Source organism: Quercus lobata, chromosome 12, assembly GCF_001633185.2.
Source record: "Quercus lobata isolate SW786 chromosome 12, ValleyOak3.0 Primary Assembly, whole genome shotgun sequence".
NCBI classification, from domain to species: domain Eukaryota; kingdom Viridiplantae; phylum Streptophyta; class Magnoliopsida; order Fagales; family Fagaceae; genus Quercus; species Quercus lobata.
The window spans coordinates 34,083,911-34,110,434 of NC_044915.1; the positions used below are offsets into that span (position 1 = coordinate 34,083,911).

General features: G+C 35.5%; 2 protein-coding genes, 1 long non-coding RNA gene and 1 pseudogene across 7 annotated transcripts; all 4 read left to right on the forward strand.

The window, feature by feature from the left end:
• The first annotated feature begins 9,498 nt into the window (after positions 1–9,498).
• Positions 9,499–14,930, forward strand: LOC115971307 (COMPASS component SPP1-like). Its single transcript, XM_031091150.1, has 5 exons — positions 9,499–9,602; positions 13,439–13,534; positions 13,609–13,704; positions 13,855–14,054; positions 14,500–14,930. Exons 2-5 carry the CDS (start codon positions 13,448–13,450, stop codon positions 14,729–14,731), a joined length of 615 nt encoding a protein of 204 aa, XP_030947010.1. The 5' UTR covers positions 9,499–9,602; positions 13,439–13,447; the 3' UTR covers positions 14,732–14,930.
• LOC115971308 lies at positions 9,611–12,306 on the forward strand. Of its 2 annotated transcripts, none has more exons than XR_004087299.1 (3): positions 9,611–10,152; positions 11,717–11,861; positions 12,152–12,306. It is a non-coding gene; the product is annotated as an uncharacterized LOC115971308 (long non-coding RNA). The 2 variants fall into 2 exon arrangements; XR_004087298.1 differs by lacking the exon at positions 9,611–10,152 and adding an exon at positions 11,180–11,393.
• A 4,222-nt stretch (positions 14,931–19,152) lies between the features above and the next one.
• On the forward strand, positions 19,153–22,409 carry LOC115971304 (putative pre-16S rRNA nuclease). Of its 4 annotated transcripts, none has more exons than XM_031091141.1 (7): positions 19,153–19,244; positions 19,578–19,740; positions 20,179–20,236; positions 20,600–20,668; positions 20,746–20,841; positions 21,225–21,314; positions 22,334–22,409. In XM_031091141.1, exons 2-7 carry the CDS (start codon positions 19,592–19,594, stop codon positions 22,346–22,348), a joined length of 477 nt encoding a protein of 158 aa, XP_030947001.1. In that variant the 5' UTR covers positions 19,153–19,244; positions 19,578–19,591; the 3' UTR covers positions 22,349–22,409. The 4 variants fall into 4 exon arrangements, with proteins under 4 accessions (XP_030947001.1, XP_030947002.1, XP_030947000.1 ...); XM_031091142.1 differs by lacking the exon at positions 22,334–22,409 and adding an exon at positions 21,801–22,068; XM_031091140.1 differs by lacking the exon at positions 22,334–22,409 and adding an exon at positions 21,872–22,068.
• A 2,651-nt stretch (positions 22,410–25,060) lies between these two features.
• Positions 25,061–26,004, forward strand: LOC115970574 (annotated as a pseudogene).
• Positions 26,005–26,524: the final 520 nt, after the last annotated feature.

Consider the following 26,524-nt stretch of genomic DNA (forward strand, 5'->3'; position numbering starts at 1 on the left):
CCAAGCCTCAGGGGAAACCAACTACCTGGATGTGGAAAACTAGGTTTTGGACAGAACCAAGGCATTGTATGGTCCACGGACCCAAGCCTCAGGGGAAACCAACTACCTGGATGTAATGAAAACTAGGTTTTGGACAGAACCAAGGCATTGCAAAGTCCTCGGACTCAAGCCTGTGGGGAAACCAACTACTTGAATGAGGAACCAACTATTTAAAGAAAAAACTATGGCCCGTAAACCTCGAAATCCCTCCGAAGAGAACTCCGCGTTAGCAGACGGGTTAATACCTTGATTGTGCGGATTCCTCGGTTTACCCTCGGATCCCCAGTATCAAAGGGGTTGATGCGATACGGCGCAACATATTACCCCAAAAGCACAACCAAAGTCCCTCGCTACTTAGCTACCCTTTCAGACGAATTATTTAGAGATTATCGTTCTCGGACACTGGTCTAGCATGCATCGCGTAGTACTCAACGCTTATCCCGGTTAGTTCCAAGAATTTAATTTATTGAAAGTTACCATTGTTATACTTGATAATATTTGTGAGTTTAAATTAGTAAGAACCCGTGTTAAAGCATTTTTTCTGCCTGGAATATCCTTAAGGGCAAGCTTGCATTTAATATTCATGCATAAAGTAGTTGTTACGGAGAAGAAAGATATGTATGGAGAAATAGACACATATTTTATTAAGACAAAGGAACAGTACAGTGTACAATGAAAAGCTGAAACAAGCTTACACTAAAGCTGACCACATAAGTAAAGGAAAATACAAGCGAGTGGAGAGAAGGCCGTGGGGACAGCTCAGAGGAGAGGTTGGCTACTGCGCCAAGTTATTGTCTAAGGAAACCATTCCTCGACACCTCTGCATGCCCATAACTCAGGCAGCCAAAGAACCTGACCTCAGCCTAACACCATCTACAGAAAAGGTGCTAGGAGCTTGAGGTTGGGAAGCCCCCACAAAAATTTGTCTGCCACAAGGTAGACAGTGCTGATGGTGGAAATTCCTTCTTTGGACATACCGAAAAACTGGCATGACCAGAACCTGCTTCGGATTTTGACTAAAAGAGGGAAGAGGACCCCCTCCCCTATGACGAAATGGAATGCTCCCTTGAACTTGCACCTCCTTGGCCCGTACCTCCCTACTCTGAGTCTCGGGGGGACATAACGCCTTTGTGGCGGAGGGAGCTCCTTTTTCCTAATCTCTGCCTCAAGCATGATGAACTAAGGGAGGAATCTGAAGGATTTGTGTGTGAAAAGGAGCAACTTTCTCTCCTATTTATGTTAAAAGATAAGGTGGTGGCATTTAATTCGCGCAGCGTCCCAAGGAACGCTACAGACAAAACGTCTCTGGCTCGACTTCCAACGTCGTCTGCAACCCTGAGGTTAAAGGAGTCTCGAGAAGGTGCACCTCGAACACTGGGACGCCAAAAGATACCGCGTGATCAAAAGTTATGGAAACACCTCTTAATTTGTGGGCCCAGTAAATTCGCGGCCCAGGCCCGTTCGGCATATGGGCCCAGGGACAGAACCAAGGCCTTGTATGGTCCTCGGACTCAAGCCTATGGGGAAACCAAGTACGAAAAATTATAAAAATTACAAGTTTTTGGGCAGAACCAAGGCCTTGTATGGTCCTCGGACTCAAGCCTATGGGGAAGCCAAGCACGAAAAATTATAAAAATTACAAGTTTTTGGACAGAACCAAGGCCTTGTATGGTCCTCGGACTCAAGCCTATGGGGAGGCCAAGCACGAAAAATTATAAAAATTACAAGTTATTGGACAGAACCAAGGCCTTGCATGGTCCTCGGACTCAAGCCTATGGGAAAACCAAATACTTGGATAAGAAAAGGTTTGACTCTCATAAGAAAGGTTACTTGGTAAAAATGTCAGGTCACTTCATCCACGGCTTAAACACCATAAAATGTTAAGGCCAATAAAGGTGTAAGGAAGGGGGTGGAACGCCCCAGCATTTAGTCGTATAAGAGGGCTATTCATTTGGTAGGGGATATGTCCTCGGACGGCTATTTCTCACACGGCATCAAGCCTTCGGTTCTCTCCTCGGCTAGTTCCGGGTGAGTACTATTTTTTTTTTTTTTTTACGGGTCGGCCTTATTGTGCCAAGCACTTCTACTAAAGCTATGGCGACATCATTTTATTATCAAATATTTTGGTCTTAGTCGTCATTGATTTAGATGCTATATTATTGTGCCGAGCAGCGCTTGCAAATTTATGAAAACATAGAGACATAACATGCGAAATAAGGTAGACAACAATTTTTATTAATATAAAAAAATCATTACAACATACAAAAAGGGGCTCAAACGAGCCTATACAAAATGTAAACTGCCTAAGCAACCATTACATCTGTAGTACAGAAAAGTAAACTGTCAAGCGTCTTTTAAACTCGTCTTCAAAGTTTCTCCAATCTCTGCCTCATTGCTGCTCATACTGAGAGAGGGACTCACTTTAAAAAAGAAAATGAATGAAGAAGAAGGAAATAGTAAGGAAGAAATCAATGACGAAGATGAGGGGGATGAATAAAGAAGATGGAGGACATGAGTAAAGAAGGAGGAGAAGAAGAGAGAGAGATGAAGAGACAAAGAGAGGAACAAAAGATAGAAAAGAAACAGCACCAGGGCGGAACTGGTGCTGGGAAGACAATAAGAAGAGGGAGGGGAAGGGCACCAAGGAGCAAAAGAGGGAGAAGCAGAAGCACTTAGCCCCTGCCTCCGCCCTGACTCCTAACACGCCGGTGCCATATTAGGTACGCTCGTGAGGAGCCGGATGGTAACGATCTTGGGTGTTCTCGACTCAGTCACGTCGAAAGTTTGACGTGACGAGTCCCTGCTTCGGATTTTGACTGAAAGAAGGATGAGGTTGATTTTGAGTCTTCGCCATCCTTGTCCCGATCGAGCCATGATAAGCTTTATCGGAACGTGGCGTTTTTGGGAGGGGTGGGACTTTTGCATCCCTTGTTGTTATGGTAAAGTATTTTACGATTAAGTGTATAAACCGGCGAGTAAACCGAATCTTAAGGGAGGCTAAGTATTCCAGAGTCGCAGGAGGATGAAAAGGGATTTTCGGTAAAAACAATCACCTCCTCCTGTCCTACTTATACAGAGGGCGGAGCGGGGGGCATTTAATAGGTTCAGATCTCCAAAGGAATCAGCAAACCCAAACACGCCGGTTCCGCTTCTCCATCCCATCAAAATAAACCGTCGAATTAAAGTAGTCTCGTAAATAATGATTATTCAAAGCGCGTTTTGGATACCCCAAGCGATAAGAACGCCTCAAGCGCGAAATTAAAAACTATCTCGTAGACCGGTGAATCTCTTGGGCATATGAGGAACCGCCAGCATGTTTAATAGGCCGAATAGATTGGGCCACAGGAGAGGTTTGGCATCACCAAAACCCCCATTTCCAACCAAGAGGTTGGACAGCCGGGTTTTTAGGGGCTAATGTGGGGCGCAAATGATTTATGGGCCAGGCCCCTCTACCCAGGGAGAGTCCAAAGGCCCAGGCCGAGGAGGATTATGGCCCAAGTTCAACGAAATAGCCTTTGGGTACCGCCGAGGGTAGTTCAGTCCTCGGCAGACCCACAGTACCTCCAAAGGGAAGGGTAAAAGCGGTATAGGACTGGAACATGGAAGAAAGATCTAAAATATCCAGGGAAAGCTGCTGTTATTGCCATTTAATGTTCTGAACCCGACAGAGCCGCATTCTTTGGCTTTTACAACCATCCCCAACGACTTTGAGTATGGACTGATGGGACAAGTATCAATCTTGGAAAGTTTAACCCTACGCGTGGACGAAGGACAGTGGACGCGAGCTAGTATAAAAGGAAGAGTAAGTAATCTATAGAGGGGGTTGGGAAAAATGGCCAGAAACCAGAGCCTCCCAGCCCACCTCCAGGAGAAAGACTCCAGGGGTGTAGGAAAGTTTAAGTTCATACGAACACCGCGAAAAACCCACCGCCTATCGAACAAGGCCTAGCCTTTCAAACCCACGCTCTACAAATGATATTGTTAGGGGCCTTTTCACGTGCGAACCCGACACTGTTACGGTCCGTCACGAATCGCGTCCTTACAAGTATCATTTATGCTGAAATTTTCAAAATTTTTATACTTTTTGTTTTTGGTAAATTCTATTGTTAATTATGGTTCACTTGATGTTTTATCCAATTAGGGGTCAGGCAAAATTCGAGGTATAATGTTGCATCCACCTCATCCGGAAAATGTGAAACTACACACTTAAGCTTTTGAAAAGATGGAAAATCTCAAGATATTTTTTTTTTAGTAAGGTTTATAATACATTGCATAATCAGAGTACAACTACAAAAGTGCTTAACCTTTGTAGTTGTAGACTGTGGTTATAAATAGCGGAGACTAGACACACACAACCAATATGGGATAAAAGGTTTATAATACATTGCATAATCAGAGTACAACTACAAAAGGGTTTAACCTTTGTAGTTGTAGACTGTGGTTATAAACAGCAGACACTAGACACACACAATCAATGTGGGATAAACATCCCTAATTTTTTTTTTTGAGTAAATAGTAATACTTATTAGAACACACACAAAAATAATAAAGATGCTCTTGAAGTACTAATTGGAAATAAGGTATAAGTTCTTTTAGTTCTATTTTCTCCACAAAAAAAAAAACTTTCACTAGATAAAAGTTATACATTTTTTCTTTTTAACATTGCATAAAATATGAATTTTATTAGTTTCATTTTTGCTGAAATTTCAAAATTATTATACTTTTTGTTTTTGTTAAATTCTATTGTGAATTATGGTTTACTTAACTCTTTATCCAATTAGGGGACGGATAAAATTCGAGGTATAATGTTGCATTCACCTAAACTGGAAAATGTGCAACTACACCCTAATGTTTTCAAAAGGATGGAAAATCTCAAGATACTTATTGTTGATAACATACGTATTTGTGAAGCAAATACGTATTGAGTTGAGTTGGAACAACTATGCAATAGGGTACAATTACTAATATTTTTTAATTAAATTTTTATTCTAAAGTTTGTTGAAATTATTTATTTAATTATTTTTCTACAGGAGTTCCAGTTAGAAAATATGAAACATCTCAATCTCAGTGGTTGTAAATTTATAACCAAATTACCTGATTTATGCACCCCAAACTTGGAAACATTGGACCTTTCTTATTGTAAAAATTTTGTTAAGATTCGCGAGTCCAATGAATTTCTTCATAAGCTTAAAACATGGAATCTTACCGCCTGTTTGGTAGAGTGGTTAAGGGCTTGTTTGGTTTAAAAAAAAATGGTCACTCATCACTCATCACTCAATTTTCATTATCCATCACTCATCACTTAAAATACCCAAATTTCCTACCCCACCTGTTTGGCATATTTTTTCAGTTTCTCATCACTCAATTTTTTTTACTTTTTGTGGGACCCATGCCTGAGCAACATGTCATAAGTTCTGTTAGCCTACCCGCCTCACCCTCACTCTCTTCATTTCATTTTCTTCCCCTTCAGTCACCATTGCCCTGTTACTCTCAGTGAAGCTGTCCTCTTTCTCTTTCATTTCTCATGTACACATACATCAACAAGAACAATCCTATCCCAAACCTACGGCCAAACCATCATAAACATACAAACACAAACTCATAGGTACCCATAGATGTTAAAATCAAAACCCACAAATACCCAAATCAAAAATCACAAATACAGACCTTATGCCCAAATCAAATCCGAACCCACACCACAAATCCTCAACCCATTTTGGCATTTCGGACCTAGGCATCTCAAAGAATCTCTCCGGAGATGTAGACGACAACGATGATGAGTTTCTCTGGCGCCGGTCTACAGTTGCGTCGCTCCAGAACTCCACCCATCTCGGTGTCCTTGCTTCGGCCGATCCACCTTAGTCTAGACTTCTCCGTGAGAAATTGGACGACGAATCGGCCGATTTCTCGCTCACGGATCTTTGCCTTTTGAGAATTTGAGGATCAGACAACTCGAAGCTCCGGAACAGAGACTCGCGCTCAAAGAAATTGGATAAATCCAAACCGCAATAGAAGATTCTATTCTCGTCCATGAAGAAAATCGGGTTCCCGGCTAAAGATGGGTTACAAGGAATGTAGCAATGGTTGAAGATAGGAATCAAATGCGGAGCTCTCTTTAGAGCATTCCGGGCGACCCGTAGAGCCTTTTTCGGGTGAGACGGTCTATGTCCCCGAGACTTCGACCAGATCATATTTCGAGCAATCTTCATTTAATTCTTCATTTAATGTGAGATGCAAAGGGAAAAGTACAGATAGACAAGAGAGAAAGGAGTAAAAAATTTATGAAGAAATGTTGGTTTGTTGCTGGAAGAAGGAGAAAGGGGAAAGAAGAAAGAGAAAGGGGAAAGAGAGAAAGAGAAAAAGTCGTTGGTTCTTAGGACTTGTCCTTGACACGGGTCCCACAAAGATGCATGTATTTACATTATTGCCACCGTCACTCGTTTTTTAGAAATTGAAAACAACCTCAATTTTTTGAGAATTGAGTCACGGAAATTGAGTTAGGAAACTCATCCAAACAAAGCAAGTCTCTGTGGGGCCCACAAAATTTAGAAATTGAGTGATGAAAACTGAGTATTGGATGATGAAAACACTTAAACCAAACAACACCTAAACAACTTATTTTGAGTTTTTAAATAACATTACACATATTTCTATACACTTTTTCACCCATACGTATTTTAAAAAACTACAAACAACGTTACTTAGACTCCTCCATCAAGCCGCTTAAATTATTGCAAAAAAAACTTAAAAATGTTCCAAACAACCTCATGTTGACATCTCTTGCAGTTCTCGAGGAATTAACCCTTCATGGTTGCAAAAACCTTCCAGATGGCATTTATAAATTGCAACAGCTTCGGCATTTGAAGACTCCTACTTCCAAATTGGGACCGAAATGCAATTCTTTTGATAGCTCCTCTGGCTATGGGTTTCTGAAGATGACATACCTGCATCTCGGGGACTGTAAAAGCATAATTGAATTAGATCTTTTGAGGAAGCCTGATTACCTCCCCGCATTGGAACCAATATTATTACCATCCCCGAGAGCATTAACAGATTTCCTAGATTAGAATCACTTTATATTGACAATTGCAAGCACCTTCGAGAAATTCAAGGACTTCCACAATCGATAAGTTGGGTTTCTGCACGAAATTGCCCGTTGTTGGATTATGAATCACCAAGTGGGCTATTGAATCAGGTCTCTCTCTTTCTTTAAGTTATAAAGAAACAATTTTTGTTACTTTCTCTAAATGCTTTACGGGATTTGCTATATGAAAAATGTTGAATTTTGTAATTGCAATGCAGGTAATAGAAATTATGGGGATTTTATGGAATGGAGTATGTGGTAGTGCAAGAAGCAATGAATTAATGGATCCACAGTTCACCGATTACTTCCCATCTGAAACTGAGGGTGCTGAATCTGAATCTGAATCTGAATCTGAAGATGGGGACATATCACAGTTCTTCAATTATTTCCCATCTAAAACTGAGTGCGTTGAATATGAAGATGGGGACATTGATCGTTTGTTTAGGGTATCGGGAACTGAGATTCCATGGTTCAATCATCAAAGTGTTGAAAATAATTCCATATTGTTCTGGGTTGGTCGCAAATTTCCAAAATTGGCTCTCTATATTGTTTACATTTCCATCAATGGTTGTAAAAAACGTATATGTATGCCTCAGCATATATTTCGAAATGCTTTTAATCTTCTGCTATTATATTCTCCACCTCAAAGGTTTCTACTGCAGAAATTGAATAAATCAAAACCAACTGACCAGAATCATGTTGAGGTTACATATAAAATCCAATTCAGACGGTATGATAGTGCATTTGATGAGACACTAATTGCCACAAGGTGGGGGTCCACGTAGAGTGCATCTGTCCTCCTCAAGAATCTGGTATATCTAACTTGCCCCTTCTAACTGCTGGACATGATGATGATGATGATGTTCATTACTGGAGCGAGTTTCCATTTCATGGATCTGGTGATTTGGAAGCAGAAGAAGAAGAATATCAGTCTCCTCTGGTCCGTAATGACACATTTAGGTCCTGCATGAGTTGGCTACTTGGCCTAACCACCATGCTTTTTAAGCTATTTTGCTTTTGCTGCCCAGAGATTTTTGATGAAATTGAGGACGTTCTGATAAACTCTGAAAAAATATGCCTCAATCAAAAAATTACATTGAAACTGTTTCTCCTTTGTCATTTCTTTTGCATTTGATGCCAAGGTATGTTTCCCTTTTTAGTACCATTGTTTCATTTGCGTCTTTTACCCAATGGCGATGGGTATCATATTTAAAAAAAAAATTTATTTGTAAGATAATTATTTTCATTTTTGTTTAATTGATCTTTTTTCGGTTAATGCAGTTGACTGGGATGGTTGCAGTTAAAGTCACTGGTAAGCCCCAGATTTCCTTGGATGTGAGTTTAGTCTTGTTTTCATTTGTATGATTTTGTGTTTTTTGATCTGATTTGTCAAATTGAGATGCATAATTTCTGCTCAGTTTACCATGTGACCTTACCGTGGTGAGGAAAAATCTTGCAGTTGTTTCCTAGTTTTGTTTTTTCGTTTGGACTTGATTGGTTTCTTAATTAAAAAAATTATGTACATCAATTGCATAGAATTCTGACTTTTGTAGAAAATGTGTATCATTTTGAATTTTAGAAGGTACTTTGAATTTGTTTGGCTGTGTACAAGATTGTTTGAGATAAATTGTAAATGATTTGCATTACAGCATCACACCTAAATGGTCTATATAATAGTTTTCTGGGTTAGCTAGTCATTTAAGATGCTAACCAAAAATTAAAATGGCTGTGCATTTTAATGCCTTTGGTTGTATCTCTGGAAGAATATAGTTCGTATTTAATTGGTTGAAAAGCTAATTTTCAAAAATAAAATCTAAAAGCACAAGTCTTTAATATTTTTGTTCTTTCTCTATTAATTAGGAACATTTGATATAGTGAGGATGGCAGGGCCATGACTTCATTATTTTTGGGATAGCAACTGTAGCGGCTGTTATAACTCTTTTATTCCTTAAGTTTTCGAGTTTAAAATTATCTTTCTATCCTTTAGGATCCTCTATCCGCATTTTATAGCCAATTCTGTAAAGCTCAAACTAAATCTTCAAAGTAGTTATGAGTCACACTTTTTGCCATTAGATTACAAGACAAGCATTAACAGGAAAGCTCCAATTTCAAGTCAGTCTTAGGCAAGTAGAAAGGATAGTCAGAAAATGAAAATAAGCATTTAATAGGTTAACCCACTTCTGAATTCTGCAGAAGGTTATGAGCTGTAAGCATCTCAAGCTTCATGGGCAGTCTAGCAAATTTTTTGTGGAACCTTAAATAAATTCCTTTGATGGGCCCTCTACACTAAGGTAAACTTGAAGCTCGTTTTCTGCACATTGATGAAGTCACTTAGACCCAGACTCAGCTTAATCTGCATTACAAATAGCTCTCCAGTGGATCGATTCAGGATGAGACACAATGTCTCCTTCAAGTTGGAAGAAATGACAAACCTTTCAAGTACTTAAAGAATTGTCTCTTGTTATGCTTCTCTCCTCAGGTAAATAATATCCATAGACATTTGTCCATTTAAGAATTGTCTCTTGTTTTTCCCATCTTATTGTCTTATATTTCTTTTTGATTTTATTGTTCCTTACTTTCATTGATTAGTCTCACGATGTGGCTGAAAGGATTTGATGCTCTGGGTTTCTACTAACTATAATTCTGGGGAATGATGTCATCATTTCCCATCTTATTGTTTTATTTTTATTTTTTTTTTTATTATCAAAAAAAAAAAAACTTTTGATTTTAGTGCTTCCTTACTTTCATTAGACTCACAATATGGCTGAAAGGATTTGTTGCTTTTGATTTTGTGTTCACAAGAAATTATCTGTCTAACCTGTTTTGCAAAGCCTTTGGCAGCTTCACTTGTTTAGTCACAACTCAAAATGTCCGTTTAATAATATCATTGAACAGATAAAGCAGACTCTAGATAGATCTTTGTATATATATGACACGTCATGCCCCTGTAAAACCAGAAACTTATGTGTCTGCTGCTCCAATGATAATGATGACCTGGCGCTTCTTACTTGTTCTACATGCAAGTACTGGTAAGGTATTTTCTACTATGTTGGTGTTTCACTTTTTTAATCTGTTTATCAAGGTTGAGAAACCAGTCAATAATATATCATCTGCATAGTAGGTTGTTATTCCAATCTCAATTTTATCCTGTAGTCATCTGATCTTTATTTGAGGAATTTTAAGCTTCAAGACTTCACCATTGTTCTGTAGATTCCTCCTTGTCCCTCTTTTTTCCCTTGCCTACCAATTAATCTGCTAATGAACATCCCGAAAAATTTAATTGTTGTTCTACTTCTACCTTTCACAACTTTTTGTTTTCTTTGCTTTATTTTTTATGTTCTGGTTTCACATGTTCTAGATATCTTTCATATGAACAGCTATCATTCGCGGTGCCTAGGACCAACGACAATAGATTCAAATCATGCCGAAGTGTATATATGTTGTTATTGCCAAATTTTGGAGGGTGGATCAATTTTTCAAAATAAAGGCGGTCCTATGGTATTCCTCTATTTCTTCAATGTGTTTTCCATAAGAAGCTCGTATGCTCTGTCTCACATCTTTGCTTGGTACAGAGATTTGGAGGGAAGCGTCCTGAATTACAAATGCTTGTTGAACTTCTATCTGATGCTAAAGACTTTTCTTTGTGGTAATATGTTGCACTATTGATGAGAACTACTTTTCAATTTCTGTAATTTTTTTAATTTCATAAATTGTTAGGTAATACTTGATTTTTTTCCCCTTGTTAAAAAAATTGGCAAAACTGATGCATCTTTAGAAGACTTTTGGAATTTCTTATGATGCTGAATGCGCATGATATAAATTATAGTCTTCTTCCTTTCTGTGTAATTCAAATTCTTTTGCTTTTTTACTTTTCCTCCCTCACATTATAAACGGTTTGACTGTGCTGGATCATTTGATTCTAAAACTAAGGTGGCAGTAGTAGGAATAGCAAGAACTGATCTGGGTTTTGGATGGAGATTCTTTTCTATTCAAACTGATTCAGTGCTAGCGGCTAAGGCTAGAGAACTATGTAGTATGGCTGAGCAATCAGAGAAGTGGGATGGCTGAGACCTTGGGTTGTGAAATTCTAGCAGTTTGTCACCAGCCTGTTTAATAACAATACCCTTTCAGGATTGGAATTGCTGCTACTACATATGACATGAATTTTCGCTAATAGACTTCTACGTTAGCTTGATTTCAAGGTACTCCTAAAACTGAGCAGGTTGGTTAGCAACCACAACCGAGCTTGAGGGTGTGCCCTGTAAACTGGGTATCTTCTCTTCTTCTTCAAGTGATTCATATGTTAACCAAGGATGGCTAGCCTTGTCCACCTTATGTTTGCCTTTTGGTTTTCTTCTGGTTGTGTACTTTTGGTTTTTGCCTCTCTTGTTAGGCTCATGGATTGTTTTACCTCATGCTTATCTAATTGCACTTACATAACTACTATGGGTATTTGACAGTGGCAAAAATAAATGGTTCACTGAATTTGGCACGTGCTTTTGATTGGGTTTTTATTGAATATCATATGATGGGTTATCAAATTCCTGCACGTGAATGTTTTGTTTTATTGATAACTGCTGATGCTCTATACAGGATTGAGGAAAGAGATGTATTGGAACAGTTTGTGGATCAAGCTCAGGCATGCAGAACTTTCTTGACAGAAATAGTCAATTTTGCTTTAGCTTATTTTGATAAAGATCTCGGTGTGGTCTCTGAAAAATTAACTACTGCTCTTAAGGTACTTGCCAAGGCTAGCATTATTTACTGTTGGTATATTATGCTGTAGAAGCATTTGGTTGTTGTATTGTACTCTTTTTATTGAGAACCTGGATTGATTTCTCTCTGCTGGATTTGACACATTTCCTTAGTGCATAATTGGCTTTAACATTTTAGTGCTATGAATTTTGTTAGTTAGCAAAAAATGTAATATAGCTTCCAATTTAATAAAATTGTTATCTTTTAGTGTTAACTGTTATATAGCCACGTATTTGTACATTCTTCCTTATTGGAAATGGTTTTATTGCACAGGCCATTGAAGTGGCAGGTCTGTATGATCATCAAGCTAATCACAGCCTTGAGCTGGCATTAGCAAGATACTCTTGGAGATTCAAAGTCAATAGGTTATTAGGGGGTTTACAAAAGCCCACGATCCAACAGATTCAGCAGCACTTGAAAGAGGTGTGTTTTATTAACTATTAGTAGTTGTTTACTTGTCTTTTGGGACTATTCTACATTCTTAATATGGATTATTTGCTTTTGAATTCTCTAGCACTTTCTTACTTGGGGTAGTTACAAAAGTGGGATAGTTCGCATGGGGATAGCATCTTCCAAGAGTATCCATTGATTATTTAAATCAATATCTGTCAGTTCTTGAGAAATACTAAATAAAGACAGATGAAAAAAGACACAGAAAACCATTTCCACAAGAACCTAATATGATTTAATGCCTATGTTGCCCCTACAAAATTCATGATGTGTTGCATGTCTACTGCCTTCTGCTTTGTGTCTCTAATTCTATGAAGGGACTGAAAATTCTTTTTTTTTGGGGGAAGAAACATAAACAAAAACATATAGAAAGTGGAGTAGGAGGCTTGGCCAGGGCTGGGGAATAATGATTGATTTGGGTTTGTGAGGACTGTCTTCCCTTTTTGGGTAAGTAGTGAGGACCAGTTACAACCCCTTATAAGGTGTTGGAGGTACAGTTAGATACTAGAGGTGGTTGGTATGGGCAGTCAATCCAGGCAAATCCTTTTTTCACTCTTAGTTCTTATATAGCTCTCAGTAATTGTTTAGCAATCCATCTATTATAGAAGCTCGAGTATTGCTATAAGATATCATTGGGTTGCTGTGGTATTACTTAGGTTATCTGGGTTTTCAGTTTGTTAAGAAGAATTTGTTGAAGACAATGTTGCTGAAAGACTGAAATATGGTTACAAATACTTTTTCGTTGAAGGGCTGCGTTTTTATTATTGGCTTACTTCCACTTGGGGCGCTTTTTAATCCAATTACATCTGTTCTACATCGGCCCTTCCCATAATTCAAGAGTTCAATATTAATTACTCCTAGTAAAGAAGGTCGCAGCACTAATTGATTTGAACATCTTTGAAAGAACAAATATGACCCGAAGTGTCAGTGCATTAATTAACCTTCCTCAAAAGTGAGCTGGACAGAGAAGACACTTTCTGGGATTTAGAAAATCTCTCTTTGAAATTTGTATTTGTTTGACAGAACTTGATTTAAAATTTTATTTCTTGACAAAAGCAATTTTGCTATACTGTGACATAGATGATGAACTAAATCAAGAATGTGTGGCAGGGTCTTTCTATGAGCATTCCACCTGAAGATTACTATAGGCAAAGACTTACAGAAGTGAAGCGTATTGGCTTGCAGTGGGCAGAACATGCCAGGAAGATCTATAAATTTCTCATACTCACTCTCTCTTGCTCTCTCACACTCTCTCATTGGCTCTTTTGTTTTATATACAGGTTGCAACTGATTCTGGAGCTCTCAGTTTAGATAAAGTTTTTGAACTTATCATGGAAGGTGAAAATTTTCCTTTTTACTTGGAGAAGGAAATTAACGTACAGAGATAACCAACCCACCCCACCCCCCACAAACACACACACACACACACACACAAAAAACTATTTATCTTTGTGTTACTTGAAAAAGGAAAAAGAAAAATATTTGCCTTGGCATTTCATTGATCAGCCAGTGTTTGGTTGGTGCAGTTACTACGAGAACGAAGTATGCTTTATTGTATTTGTCGAAAGCCATATGATCAGAGAAAAATGATTGCTTGTGATCAATGTGATGAGTGGTACCATTTTGATTGCATTAACTTAGTTTCCACACCAAAGGTCTACATCTGTCCTGCTTGTAAGCCTCAACAACAAGACTTGTCTGCAACACCTTCAGTTGATCTTGATAGGTAAGCTTTAAGTTAAGAAAAAATTCCTTGCATGTAAATTGTAATTGCATATATATTGTATTTTGCTGTTTGCTTGAGGACTTATTTTGGCTTTGGGAATGTAATTTAGTAAGTACGCACAAAATACAGAGCTGAAAATGCATGTTTGATGATGGTTTATGGAATAATCTCTTCCAAACGAGCATTTAAAGAACATATGATAGAATGAAAATTTCTCTTTAAATGATTATTATTGGGAGGAAAGTGCTGGGAGTGATAAAATCTTGCCAGATTGTCTTTTATTCTGTTGGTGATAAATTATGAGTCGATTTTTTTCATAAAATTTGAGGGAGAGAAGAAATTATATTTCTTCATCTGTTTGGACCATAATATCTGTTTCAATATATATATATATATATATATCTTTTCATCTTTAGTAACTTTTTTCCCTTTATTGCCTTGACAGATCAATTAGTGTCAAGTTTGTAGAGCCTAAAACACCTCCTAAACATACAAAGAAACTGAGAGAAGCTGAGCCTAGTCCAAGGCAAAAGATGCTTTCAATTACGGATCATAGTAATAGTTTTAGCAGTGGGATTGAATGCTTATGGTGGCGAAATCGGAAGCCCTTCAGAAGAGCAGCAAAAAAACGTGCCGAGCTTGACACTCTTTCTCCATTTTTCCATGTTCAACAATAAAACTGGAAGTAGATGGTTATCAATCATTTAATTTATTCAATTGATTTTTATGGTTTCCGCTCAATTATCTGTTTTCAGCTCCTTGAGAAACAATAAGAAAATTGTGTCCTATAAACACGTGCTCATCTGCATGTGAAAATTTTTGAGCAGGCCCACAATTTGAAATTAAATTGAGCTTCCTGTTCTATGCTCTTCCTTTCCTATGATTTATTCGTTTTCAGCAAAATTTGGAGGAGACACAAGTAGTGAGCATTAGAGAGAAAAATCAGAAGGCATATTTCACCCTTGTGTCTCCTCAAACACATCTTTCTCTGTCACTTCTACTAATTACTTCAAAAACCATTCTCTCACATGATCCTTGACATGCACAGATAAAGTTCTATTCTTTCCTTACCAACCCATCCTCCCTTGTGCTTTGATTTTCAATTTTGAGGCTAGTGACTTTTGTCTTAATGCAGGATTTCACCCGTAGCGGGTGAATATGAGATTTTCTTCTTGATGAATAATTCTTTTTTTCTTCTTGGTTAAAACAAAACGTTCACGATACTGAACACGGAATTTTTGTTGTTGAACACAAAACTCATGTCCAAATGAATATGGAATATGACATTTTTATCTGTGCTAAATTCATTATTTTAGCCTTGCAGAATATATTACTTTGATCTTGCTGAATTTACTCTTCTTGTCTTGCCGATTACATTTATCTTGCCTTGCTGAAAGCTACCCCATGTTCTTTTTCGTGTCTCTTTAACATCTCAGGATTGCAATCTCTTTGTTGTCATGCTGTTGAATGCTTCATTGCTAACTTTCTTCTCCTTGATTCCTTTATTCAATGCCTAATATGGTCTCTAATGCAAAAGTTATTCAAACAAACTACAAGATGAGTCTTATAAATTATCAATTAACTCTTTTTTATTATGAATATTATTTTTGTTGTATTCTACTTTTTTTAAACAAGTTTTGGTGTATTCTTCTTACGCATATTTATTCCTTGCTCACTTATTTTTAGAAGAAAAAATCTATTTCACACCATTTATAATTCTATTTCACCCACTCATTAGTCATTACATTATAAAATACAATGGTAATGGCCAACGAATGCCCCATTGACAATAGTTCTGGTCTCAACTCCCTGAAAGAACTCAAACTAATCACCGATGTATTAAAACATGACACATGTATGGGCCCAAAAAAGACTCTAACAAGCTTTTATATTTTGTCATCACCAACAATCAAATTGTCCCATAAAATGAAAAGGCTTATTATATATACGCTGCTTTGTGGTTGAAATTAAGTGGTGCGAACGTGCTGTGACTTGAGTTTGAACAAGTTTAAAATCTCGTTTATTTTTATTGTCAGCTTATATATATATATATATATATATATATAACTTTTAAAAGTTTGACCTTTTTATGTACAATTGTACTTATTTTGATTTTTGAATTTATTTTTTTTTTAACAAAATAAACCAATAAAAATAAGTAATTCCAAACATAATTAAAGATTTCAGGAGAATTCACTATTTTATCTTCTTATACTCTTGTTGAACTTAAAACTTAAAAGATCAATGTGTTGTAATAAAAACTTTTAAAAGGACATAATTTCTTTGATATTTTGCTAGACAAAATTATTCGATATATTTGGTGTACCACGCTTTCCATTTACATAATGTGAATCATGCAAATGAGACTCATATTTATGAGGAGAAAAGTGTAGAACATTGAGTATACATTAATAGTTTCTCATCCACAATACTTTATTTATTTAAAAAATAATAGGGAAAATTACAACTTACGCACCTGTGGTTTGACTGAAATTTAAGTTGCCTACCTGTGGCTTGAAATTTGACACTTTACCCACCTGAAGTTAGTTCAATTAGAGTTCTATAATATACATCTATTAATAACATGGTTAAATATATAATTTTATTACACTTTTATGTCTCTCTCCTCCAAAAACATAAAAAATATAAAATACAAGATCAAAATGGATCCAGCAGAACACTTTTATCAAGAGATTTTAAACATCAAGTAAGCAATTTAAATTTCGATCTAACCTCAAGTGGATAGAATGTCAAATCACAAGTAAACAACTTAAATTTCGGCCAAACTACAGATATATAAGTTTTAATTTGCCCAAAATAATATAATTGTTATAAGTGGGCAGGAGAATTTGAGCTATGGTTCTCATCATAAACGGAACCAATCAACTCCACAAACCTACAAGGCTCTAGGCCAAGACTATAAAAAGTTTAAACCCCTTATCATGAGCATTTGATAATTTTATTAAAATTTTTTATATTAGTGAACGCATACAATTTCATTCATCCCTTCTAAATGACTTTCCACATTTTACTCAATGTCAACAATCTATAGAAAATAACAATTAAAATGGTATGAATACAAAACGTTGTCAAAGTCCTAACAATAAGTTTGGGGTTATGAATGGGTTGGATTTTCAAATACCTTTTACCTATTTATTACTCATTTAACATAGTTATGATTCAAACCCAACCCAACTCAACCCAGTTCAATTATTTAAGGTAAAATCTAGCCTATTTATCTAATTATGTATGTGTATGTATGTGTGTGTGTATATATATGTGTAAAATATTTACATAAAAAAATAAAAAATATACCCCAAATATTTAAAATGAAAAAATATCCTCAAAATATTCAAAAATGACGAAAATAATGTTAAGAGGTTTAAAATTATCATAATACCTCTAAACCTTCAAAATGAGGGGAAAAAATCATATAGTCTATGTGGGGGCCAGTCAATCAACAGACCCATTAAGGTCAGGATTGTTGGGCCGATGGCCCATCCGAGGATGCGTATCCGTCCGAGGAGGCCCAAGTCAGGTCATAAGGGTAATTGCCGAGAGGGGGGTGGTAGTCAATATCACGAAAGTAGAGTTCCGTGTTCATCCGAGGACGCCATACTCCTCGGCAGTATGCGTCTGAGGACGACCAGGACGCGGCCTTATTACAACCGGACCTCGGGATTATGTCACCACTGAAGATGGGATAACAGACCAAGGGTAAGAAAGAAAAGACAAACAAATATCTACAACTACAGCTGCCTCCGCATTAATTGCCTCTCAACCAACTCTCTGGCCGCATTAATGTGGAGGTGATACTTGAACAGTAAGGAGGCAGCTTTACAGCTGCCTATAGGAAGTTCCAGGAGGCGTTAGATGGGACAGAAAAAAATCTCCTGAACCCAACCTTCACGTGTGTGGTGAGGATGAAACACAGAAGATGGTATATAAACTGACAGAAGAATATGCAGAGAGGGAGATCGGAAAAAAAAAAAAAAAAAGGGAAGCAATAACTGAAGAAGAAGAGCGTGAAAAGCGCAAAAGAACTGTATCGATTACAAGAAGAAAAAACCGATTGTTGTGCCATCTCTGAGCCTTCAATATACGTGAAGGTGAAACTTTTCGTTCTACAAAAGTTAATCTAGTTTTTAATACCCACGCTCTACAAATTATATTGTTTGGGCCTGTTTACGTGCGAACCCAATACCATTTTGGGTCGTTACAAATCGAGTCCTTACAGTCTAAAAAAATAGAGAGAAAATAAATGCATTTAAATGCATCCAGATGATTCTTAAAAAAAGAAAAAAGGAAAAAAAAACAAAAAAAAAAAACATCCATGTACCACGCAGTAGGCACGTACTTTACCTAAAGAAAATTTTTATATATTAAAAAAAATAGAGTAAAATGCGTATTTGGTCCCTATCCTATACACCATATTTCAATTTGGTCCCTAACCTTTTAATTGTGTCAATTTGGTCCTTAACATTTCAGTACCGTGTCAATTTAGTCCTTACTGTTATTTTTTGGATAAAAATTGATGACACGTCTAATGGCCAAAATAAAAAAAAATAGCTTTCATTGATGTGACAATACAATAAAATTTTATTTTGGTCATTTGACATGTCATCAATTTTCATCCAAGATATAACAATAGGGACTTAATTGACACGATACTGAAAAGTTAGGGACCAAATTGATATAATTAAAGGATTAAGGACAAATTAAAATATGTTGTAAAGGATAGGGACCAAATATGTAGTTTACCCAAAAAAAAATATCTACTAAATGTCTAAAAGGAAGTTGAATGATATCAACAAATTACTATGTTTACAAAAGCTTTCTAATTCGATTAGTGTCTCGGTATTTTTAATAAAAATATATATGATTCAAATATTCTCTCTCCTACTTCTCAAAAAATATGTATATATATTCTCTCTCCCCTTTTTTTTTTTTTTTTTTGATAAACCCAATATCTAGTTAAACTAACAAAAAGCTTCAAAAAAAAAAAAAAAAAGCAAAACTCCATTCGACCAAAAAAAAAAAAAAAAAATCAAAATCAAAAGTAACCCCCCATTACTACTTATCATAAATTGGTAGGCCTGTAGACTCTGTGCCCATTTCGAGTGTTTCGTCTGAAACATTGAAACCGTTCTGAACGGTAACTCACTTCGTCTGAAACATTGAATTTCACTTGTAATGAATCTCTCTCTCTCTCTCTCTCTCTCTCTCTCTCTCTGTTTAACTTTTTGCTCCAAAAATGTTTGTGAGAAAAGATGTCACAGTAGAAATATGTGACAAATAGCATTTGATCTCTGTGTAGACTAACTGTTTGTGAAAATGCTGCAATGAAAATGAACTTTGTGCCGAAAAGCTGGACTTAATGCATTTTTTTAAAAAAAAGTTTATTTCTTCGCATTTTGGAAGTAAAAATATTATTGCCCATGTTGTTCATTTTTGTAATTTTAATTTGCTTAAAACGTATTTCACAGAGTGACAAATAAAAGGTTTTGTTTTTTGTTGTTGAAGGGTCTGGTTGATTAATGCGGTACGTGAAGCCGTTGAACTTGTTCCATGATTTGCTCACGTCAACAGCTGTAAAACGGGGTCGTTTGCTTGGTCTGGATGTTGGTGATGAGTATGTTGGACTTGCTGTTTCAGACACTCACAATAAGATAGCTTCACCTCTAAGGTAATCTGATATCTTATACTTTTTATAATACCATGAAACTATGCCTGACAATGCATTTTAAAGGCTATCCAGTATATGGTATGGTTAGTGAATGTTGAATCTCTAATTTTATAGACTAGAGCAGCATATCCCTCTTACCACCACGGGTTGTGGCTTGATGGTAGGAGTTCTTGTATTGCTTGGTGAGCGGTTTGAGTGATAGCTCCGGCAAGGTCTCGGTGGTACAGGTGGTATTACCCATTGCCGTCATGTGACGTGGGGTCAATGAGTCCACATCGGAGACCCCCTTTTTCATTTAGCAAAAAGAAAAAGAAAAAGAAAAAAAAAGAGAGCAGCATATCCCTCTCCAGGGCTCCTCTTTTCCCCATTTTATGTTAGTGTTCTCATTGAAACTTTGTTTATTATATGGTATAAATGTCAATTATTGTGATGCTGCAGTGTTCTGCTAAGGAAGAAATCAAATATTTATCTAATGGTTAGTGACTTTCAAAGTCTGGTGAGTACTTTCTGTTGATTTTCTTTTATAAGATTGTATTTTGTTGTCATTGTAAATTCAGAAGAAGGTTATAAATCGAAATGATTGTCTGTAGTATCATCTTAAATCAAAAGATGGTATCCTATGATCGAATAAACTGGACAATTGTGCTAGTTTCATGGAATAAAAAGTTGAGTCTTGTTATTATGTCTATTACAAAATGGTATTGTCTACTTGGTGTAGCAAGAGGCTTTTTTTTTTTTTTTTTCCTGCAAGAAGTTCTCTATCTAGATAAATTGGGTATTTATGTTGGGTGGTGTTGAAGTTTGAGCTATCTTCAGACCAAAGTCAGAGTCATAAACGGCTTCTTCTGTTCATGTACAGATCTCTGAACTTTCTCTGGTGGGCTTTGTTGTTGGCTGCCCTTTCGACAGACGAAGAAGTGCTCCTGATGTGAGTTTTCAAGTGGAGCAATTAATATAGATTCTTGTTCTTTCCCTGACTGCATTTTAATTTTCCACCATGATTAGGCTGTGCAAGTGAAGCTTTTCATTGATGATCTCTGTAAAACGGGGAAACTCAAAGGTTTGAACTACACGTATTGGGATGAGAGTTTTACATCTAAGGTTGGTCCATTTGGCTATATTGTGAGATTTAGCGAAGTTTCATATGCATAAATTGTGGCATAGCTATAGATACAGAGCACATGTGGAAGGTTTTTAATTAATCTGATGATGTACTTGGATTACCCTGTGTCAACCTAATATTATGATTACTATGTGAGCTCTCTGATTTTCCTTTCCAAAATGTTGAAAATGTCAATTTCATTGTTTGGGTAGCTAGCTACTGGAAACCTGGCCTTTGCCTAGGAAATGTTGGATGAACTGCAAAAGCTAGATTTGGCAAATTATAATGATTTATGCATCTCAATCTCAATTTACATCTGGTTATCTGTGTTCTTATTACTAAATGTCAAAGAGTATTAAGAGTTCATGTTACTATTTTGCAGAATGTGGAATTACTGTTAAAACCTTTGAATTTACATCCAGTCCAGTCAAAGACAGTAATTGACAAGTTTGCTGCTGTGGGAATACTCCAGGTAATATTCATTCTTCTATGCATTCCATCAAAAAATCAAATGGTTCACTGTGCTTCACATATTTAACACGGAATTCATCAATGTAAAATGCAATGGACTCCAATTGTTATGTTAAGCACAATGTACTCATCCATGTGCTATCACTATCAGACAACAAACTGGTATGATTAGAGATCTAGATATTAATGTCTATTTAAAATGTAATACATTCAAGATTTACCTGGTAGGAGATTTACATATTAAAAAATGTGTAGATTGTAATATAGGCAAGAGGTGACTAAAATGTACTAAGATTGATTACTGAAACTAAAAAAGATGGAATAACACTGGCAGTAAGAAAGCAGGCCATAGTAATTATTTTATTATTATTATTATTATTATTTGGGGGTATCTTGCTTATAGAACTTTCAACATTCTGAAAATTTAAAGATCTTTTGAAGTCTTAAATGGACTAAATATGAGAATAGTTATGCAATATTTGAACAGTTAGTTTGAAGGTATTTTCAGAGCAGTTATTCTGAATTCAGAGCTGTCTCATATGCTGGCATTTTGGGCAGGGATACCTGGATTATGTTAACAGGAAGATGAAGTTGGAAGCAGCAGAGTTAGATGTCTCTAAATGGATGTAAATTGCTTGTTATTCATGTACATAACAGGACTGTTTAATGAATGTTGTACTCACAAGTCACAACATAGATGTACCTCTGTTTTTGAGTTTCACAATTCTCTTAGCTTTGCATTATAATTTTTCGAACTGTTTGTGTTCATCATCATGAACATGAAGTGTTTTCATTTTTTAATAGATCTATTACTTGTAAAAAAAAAAGTAAAAAAAGTCACAAGTCACAACATAGTTGTTGAAGCAATATTATGTGACAATTTAGTTCATTGTCATGTTTCACTTAGAGTTGCCCTGAAATCATGGTCCTACTGGAATAAAAAATTGTAAATTTTTTTAAAAACTGTCTATTCATTAAAATTACATGTCTTTGATATTTAGATCTGATGAATTACTATAGGCTACAGCTCACTAACAAGGCAGGCATTGGGGGAAAAAAAGGTAGAGCTGTGGATGCATGGAGCATTTATTGAAGCAGCTACAAACCAAGTGGATTATTTAAATCTTTACATGCTCTATAATTTGTTGTAAAATTTGTTAATGAATGTGATGGGAACTTTATGAATGTAACTTTTTGTAATAAAAAAATTCTATTAGAAATAAAAAGGCTCCCCCAAAAATTTAAAAATTGCACCTGTCACTCGGTCAAAAAGAAATTTTGGTTCTTTTTTTTTTTTTTTTTTTTTTTTTCTTGAGTATTTTATTATCTTTTTTTATTCAAGGATGAATTACTAACTTTGTTATTAAATCTTCAATTTTGTAGTCATCCCGACAAATTGATATCAAATAAAGTCTCTTATTTATCTATATGTAATTTATATAGTAAAAATATATAATAGTTAAAAGAGTATCATTTATTCTAATATAAATTTATTAAAAAATATACATCTCAAACTTGGATTCCATTAGAATTGATTTAGCGTTTGATGCTAGTATTAAATGCTGTTTCAAACCCTTCTAGTAATCATTACCAACCATGGGGATATAACTAGAGATTATGGGTTGAAGACTTACTTGAAGTCATTTGATCTGCTTGCTTGCATTCCTACAGTTCTCCCAAACTCCAGAACACCAAATTCACTTATCTTAAATACCAGCAGATAAGTTATTGCGAAAGAAGCCGAGGCTAAGTAAAAATTGAAGTTGAATTTGAAGTGGCTTGATGAAATTTTTGAGGCCAGAGAACTTAAAAGTTGCTAAGACAGATTATGCAACAAATTAAATGTATAACAATGCTCTATAAGTAGAAGTGAGATTGTGACAAGTTTTTGTCAACTTGCACAGTGATTTTAAAAATAAAAATAGAAAATTTTATTTTACAGTTAGAGAGATCGATGAGTTTTCTTATATGCTATAAAATTAATTTATAATATATTACAAAATAGAACTAGACAAATAGTTATGATAATTATAATAGCTTAATTATTTGATACTGAGAGATTGAACCAATTAGATTAGTTGACACCTTCAAATCAAAAGATATTATGTGTGTCACACACTCTAATCACATTTAAAAATATATAAATATATATATATATATATATTAAATGCGTAAATTAGAATTTACGATAGTGTAACAACTCGTTCTTATTATAGGTAGTTTACATCCATTGTATCTCTTAGGACAAAAGCCCTTACTTGAGAGAAGCCAATTGTAACTACTATCTTAATTTATATGTGAAAGTTTAAAATCTTATATCCCAGCAATGACACAAACACTCACTTTCTCTGTCATTTTGGCTACTACACAATTATAGCTACTTAACTATTTCAAACTGGGGTGAGGAAGCAAAACCAATACCTATTAATAACTTCTTTTGTGTCCTACACTCCTCAGCATCCACTTTAAAATCACCAAAACAAACTCATATACATTACTAACCATTCCACCTATATATATATATATCCCTCTCCACTCTAATTATTTGCAAATCAGTACAACCTATCTCATTTTCTGTATGAGTTTGAGTTAGTACATGCACATGAATATGGCTTTGAAAGCAGGGGCGGTCTAACATAATTTGGGGCCTAAGGCGAAAATTTATGCGGGACCTTTAATATGTAAATATTAATTAAACAAAATTATTTAATACTAATCAAATTAAGGTTAATTTGATACATTAAATACATAAATAATACCAACTAGACTAATGTTAATTTCATATAGAGAATTGAATATTATAGTTGAATTATAAATATTAATAAAAAGAAATAAAAATATATTGCGATTGAAAATGATACTTTATTTTGGATATAAGACGATGCATAGTTAAATAAAGTTGTAATCTAATTTTTAATTTTATATTTTGATTTTAAGAGAGAGAGATAGATATTATTTGGTGTGTGGCTTTGTAGGATATTAGTTTACAAAAATCAAAGTCTCAAACTATCAAGAGAGATTAATCTGTAATTGATGATTTAACACATTTGCAACATTTTTTTGAAATATTTTAGAATTTCAATTGAGTTAAAGTTCTATTAGTCTCATAATTTGAGAGTCTTAATAGAAATGAAAAAGAAAAATATGCTAATTAAAAGCACTATAAAATGTTCAAAATATAATGTGACGTTGTCTCTCATTAATAAACTTCATCAATTTAACTAATGAATGTTTATATCACTTTTTTGTGATTAATAACACAACAATTTGTAAGCCAATAGTAAAATTTGTAGTATCCTTAACATCACTAATAAAAAAAAAATGTACAACCTTTAGAAAATATATATAGTTTTATAAAAATTTGGACCTTTAACTATGGAAAGTGGGGTCTTTTTTCCTAAGAAATTTTTTGTTTTTTGGTGGGGCCTTAGGCCTAGGCCTTGAGCCGGCCCTGTTTGAAAGGCATCAACATTGCCATCCTTTGGCACTTTGCTTTGGTTCTTGTCATTGTTTTGCTCTCCACTCCTAATATTAGTCTTGCTAAGAAAACAAAGATCACTGGCTTAAAAATGAATGCGATTGATAATTGCTAGAGATTGACACGTAATAAAAGCAATATCATTGATGATTTTACATAAAAATGACGTTGCACTAATTGTGATGGTTTTTTCCCTAACATTGCTCGTTACAATTAGATTTTTTATTTTTTATTTTTTTTATTTTTTTTGGAGTTGATCAAGTACTAAAATGTACCTTATATATCAACAGCAAAACAACATAATCATTCATGGTCTTCGAGTCCACCATTGCCGATCCCAACCACCTAGCATAGTAATGGGTCCAAACTCAAAGATAGTTTCATTAAGTCAAGTTGATGGAGATGCAATCAGATTGGTTACTGCATCAAAGGTCTGGCTTGACCATAATACACTTTATGAGAGTGAGGATGGTCTACTTGATGTAACTCGGGGTTCTACAGATATCACTATCTCCAACAACTAGTTCAAAAATCAGGACAAGGTCATGCTTCTTGGACATGATGATGGGTACTTGCGTGACAAGAACATGAAGGTCACAGTTATGTACAATCATTTTGGACCTAATTGCAACCACAGGATGCCAAGGTAATTGATCCACCACATTCAAGGACTTGTAGGCATAAACCAATGATTATCAATCATAAATTTATGAAGTTGCTACGATAATATATTAAATCAGCTATTTAATGCACACAAATAAACTTTTCAGGATTCGATTTGGATATGCACATGTGGTGAACAACCTTTACCAGGGATGGATGCAATATGCTATAGGGGGGAGCATGAATCCTAGCGTCAAGAGTCAAGCCAACCTCTTCATTGCACCAAAATCAGGGAATACAGAGGTAAAATTTCAATACCTCTATTATCTTTTAAGTAATAAAAAATGCATTTTACCAGTACTAACACATACACAATACATAATATTAATATTAACAGGTAACGTGGAGAAATGGTGAAAGAGGGTCATGGAAATTCTACTAAGTGAATGATGTATTTGAAAATAGAGCTAGATTCATTGAAACAATTGCTGGTGGGGTAAAGCCAAACTATAACCGTGAACAAGCTTTCCGAGTTGCAGATGCAAGAACAATGAAGTCATTGACAAGATCAGTAGGTGCTTTAGGATGCACCTCACGGTCTAGATGCTGAGGCAAAGAGTTTGAAGAGTAAATGTGAATGATTTTCATCATTTTATTGCTCCCATCAAAGATCAATTGTTGTGTAGTTCCTATCAAAAAAAATAATTTGTTGTGCAGTTGTTAAGATCATATATACTAATGATATGAATATTTAGTGGGCATTTTCCGGTTGACGACATTTTTTTTTTTAGTTCTTTTAATTCATATAATGACACAAAAGATTACATACTTGGAAGCTATCTGCTACCATGTACCGCCTCCAAAAAATAGTGTTACTTGAGATGTTGGGTGTGCACATTTGTTTTTTATATATATTTTTTAAGCTAATGAAAAAGAAACAGTAGCGTTGCTTGAACTATTGGGAATGCACATTTGTTTTTTAACTAAAGAAAAAAAAAGTTAGGTCACGCTAACAAGTGTCTTAAGGGCATTGGTTAACAATCCATTTTAGGTAAATTTTGATACCACTTTTATGAAAAACGAAAAAAACTGTCAAAATATTAATTACTTTTTTTTTCCCATAAAAACTT

Bases quoted from the DNA above. Each gene is read 5' to 3' on its own strand.
- LOC115971304 (XM_031091140.1), top strand. From the start codon at position 19,592: ATGCGGTACGTGAAGCCGTTGAACTTGTTCCATGATTTGCTCACGTCA. The intron at 19,741-20,178 runs GTAATCTGATAT...GTGATGCTGCAG, and splicing joins AAGATAGCTTCACCTCTAAG to TGTTCTGCTAAGGAAGAAAT. The intron at 20,669-20,745 runs GTGAGTTTTCAA...CACCATGATTAG, and splicing joins GACGAAGAAGTGCTCCTGAT to GCTGTGCAAGTGAAGCTTTT.
- LOC115971307 (XM_031091150.1), top strand. From the start codon at position 13,448: ATGAGCATTCCACCTGAAGATTACTATAGGCAAAGACTTACAGAAGTG. The intron at 13,535-13,608 runs ATCTATAAATTT...TTTTATATACAG, and splicing joins GGGCAGAACATGCCAGGAAG to GTTGCAACTGATTCTGGAGC. The intron at 14,055-14,499 runs GTAAGCTTTAAG...TTGCCTTGACAG, and splicing joins CCTTCAGTTGATCTTGATAG to ATCAATTAGTGTCAAGTTTG.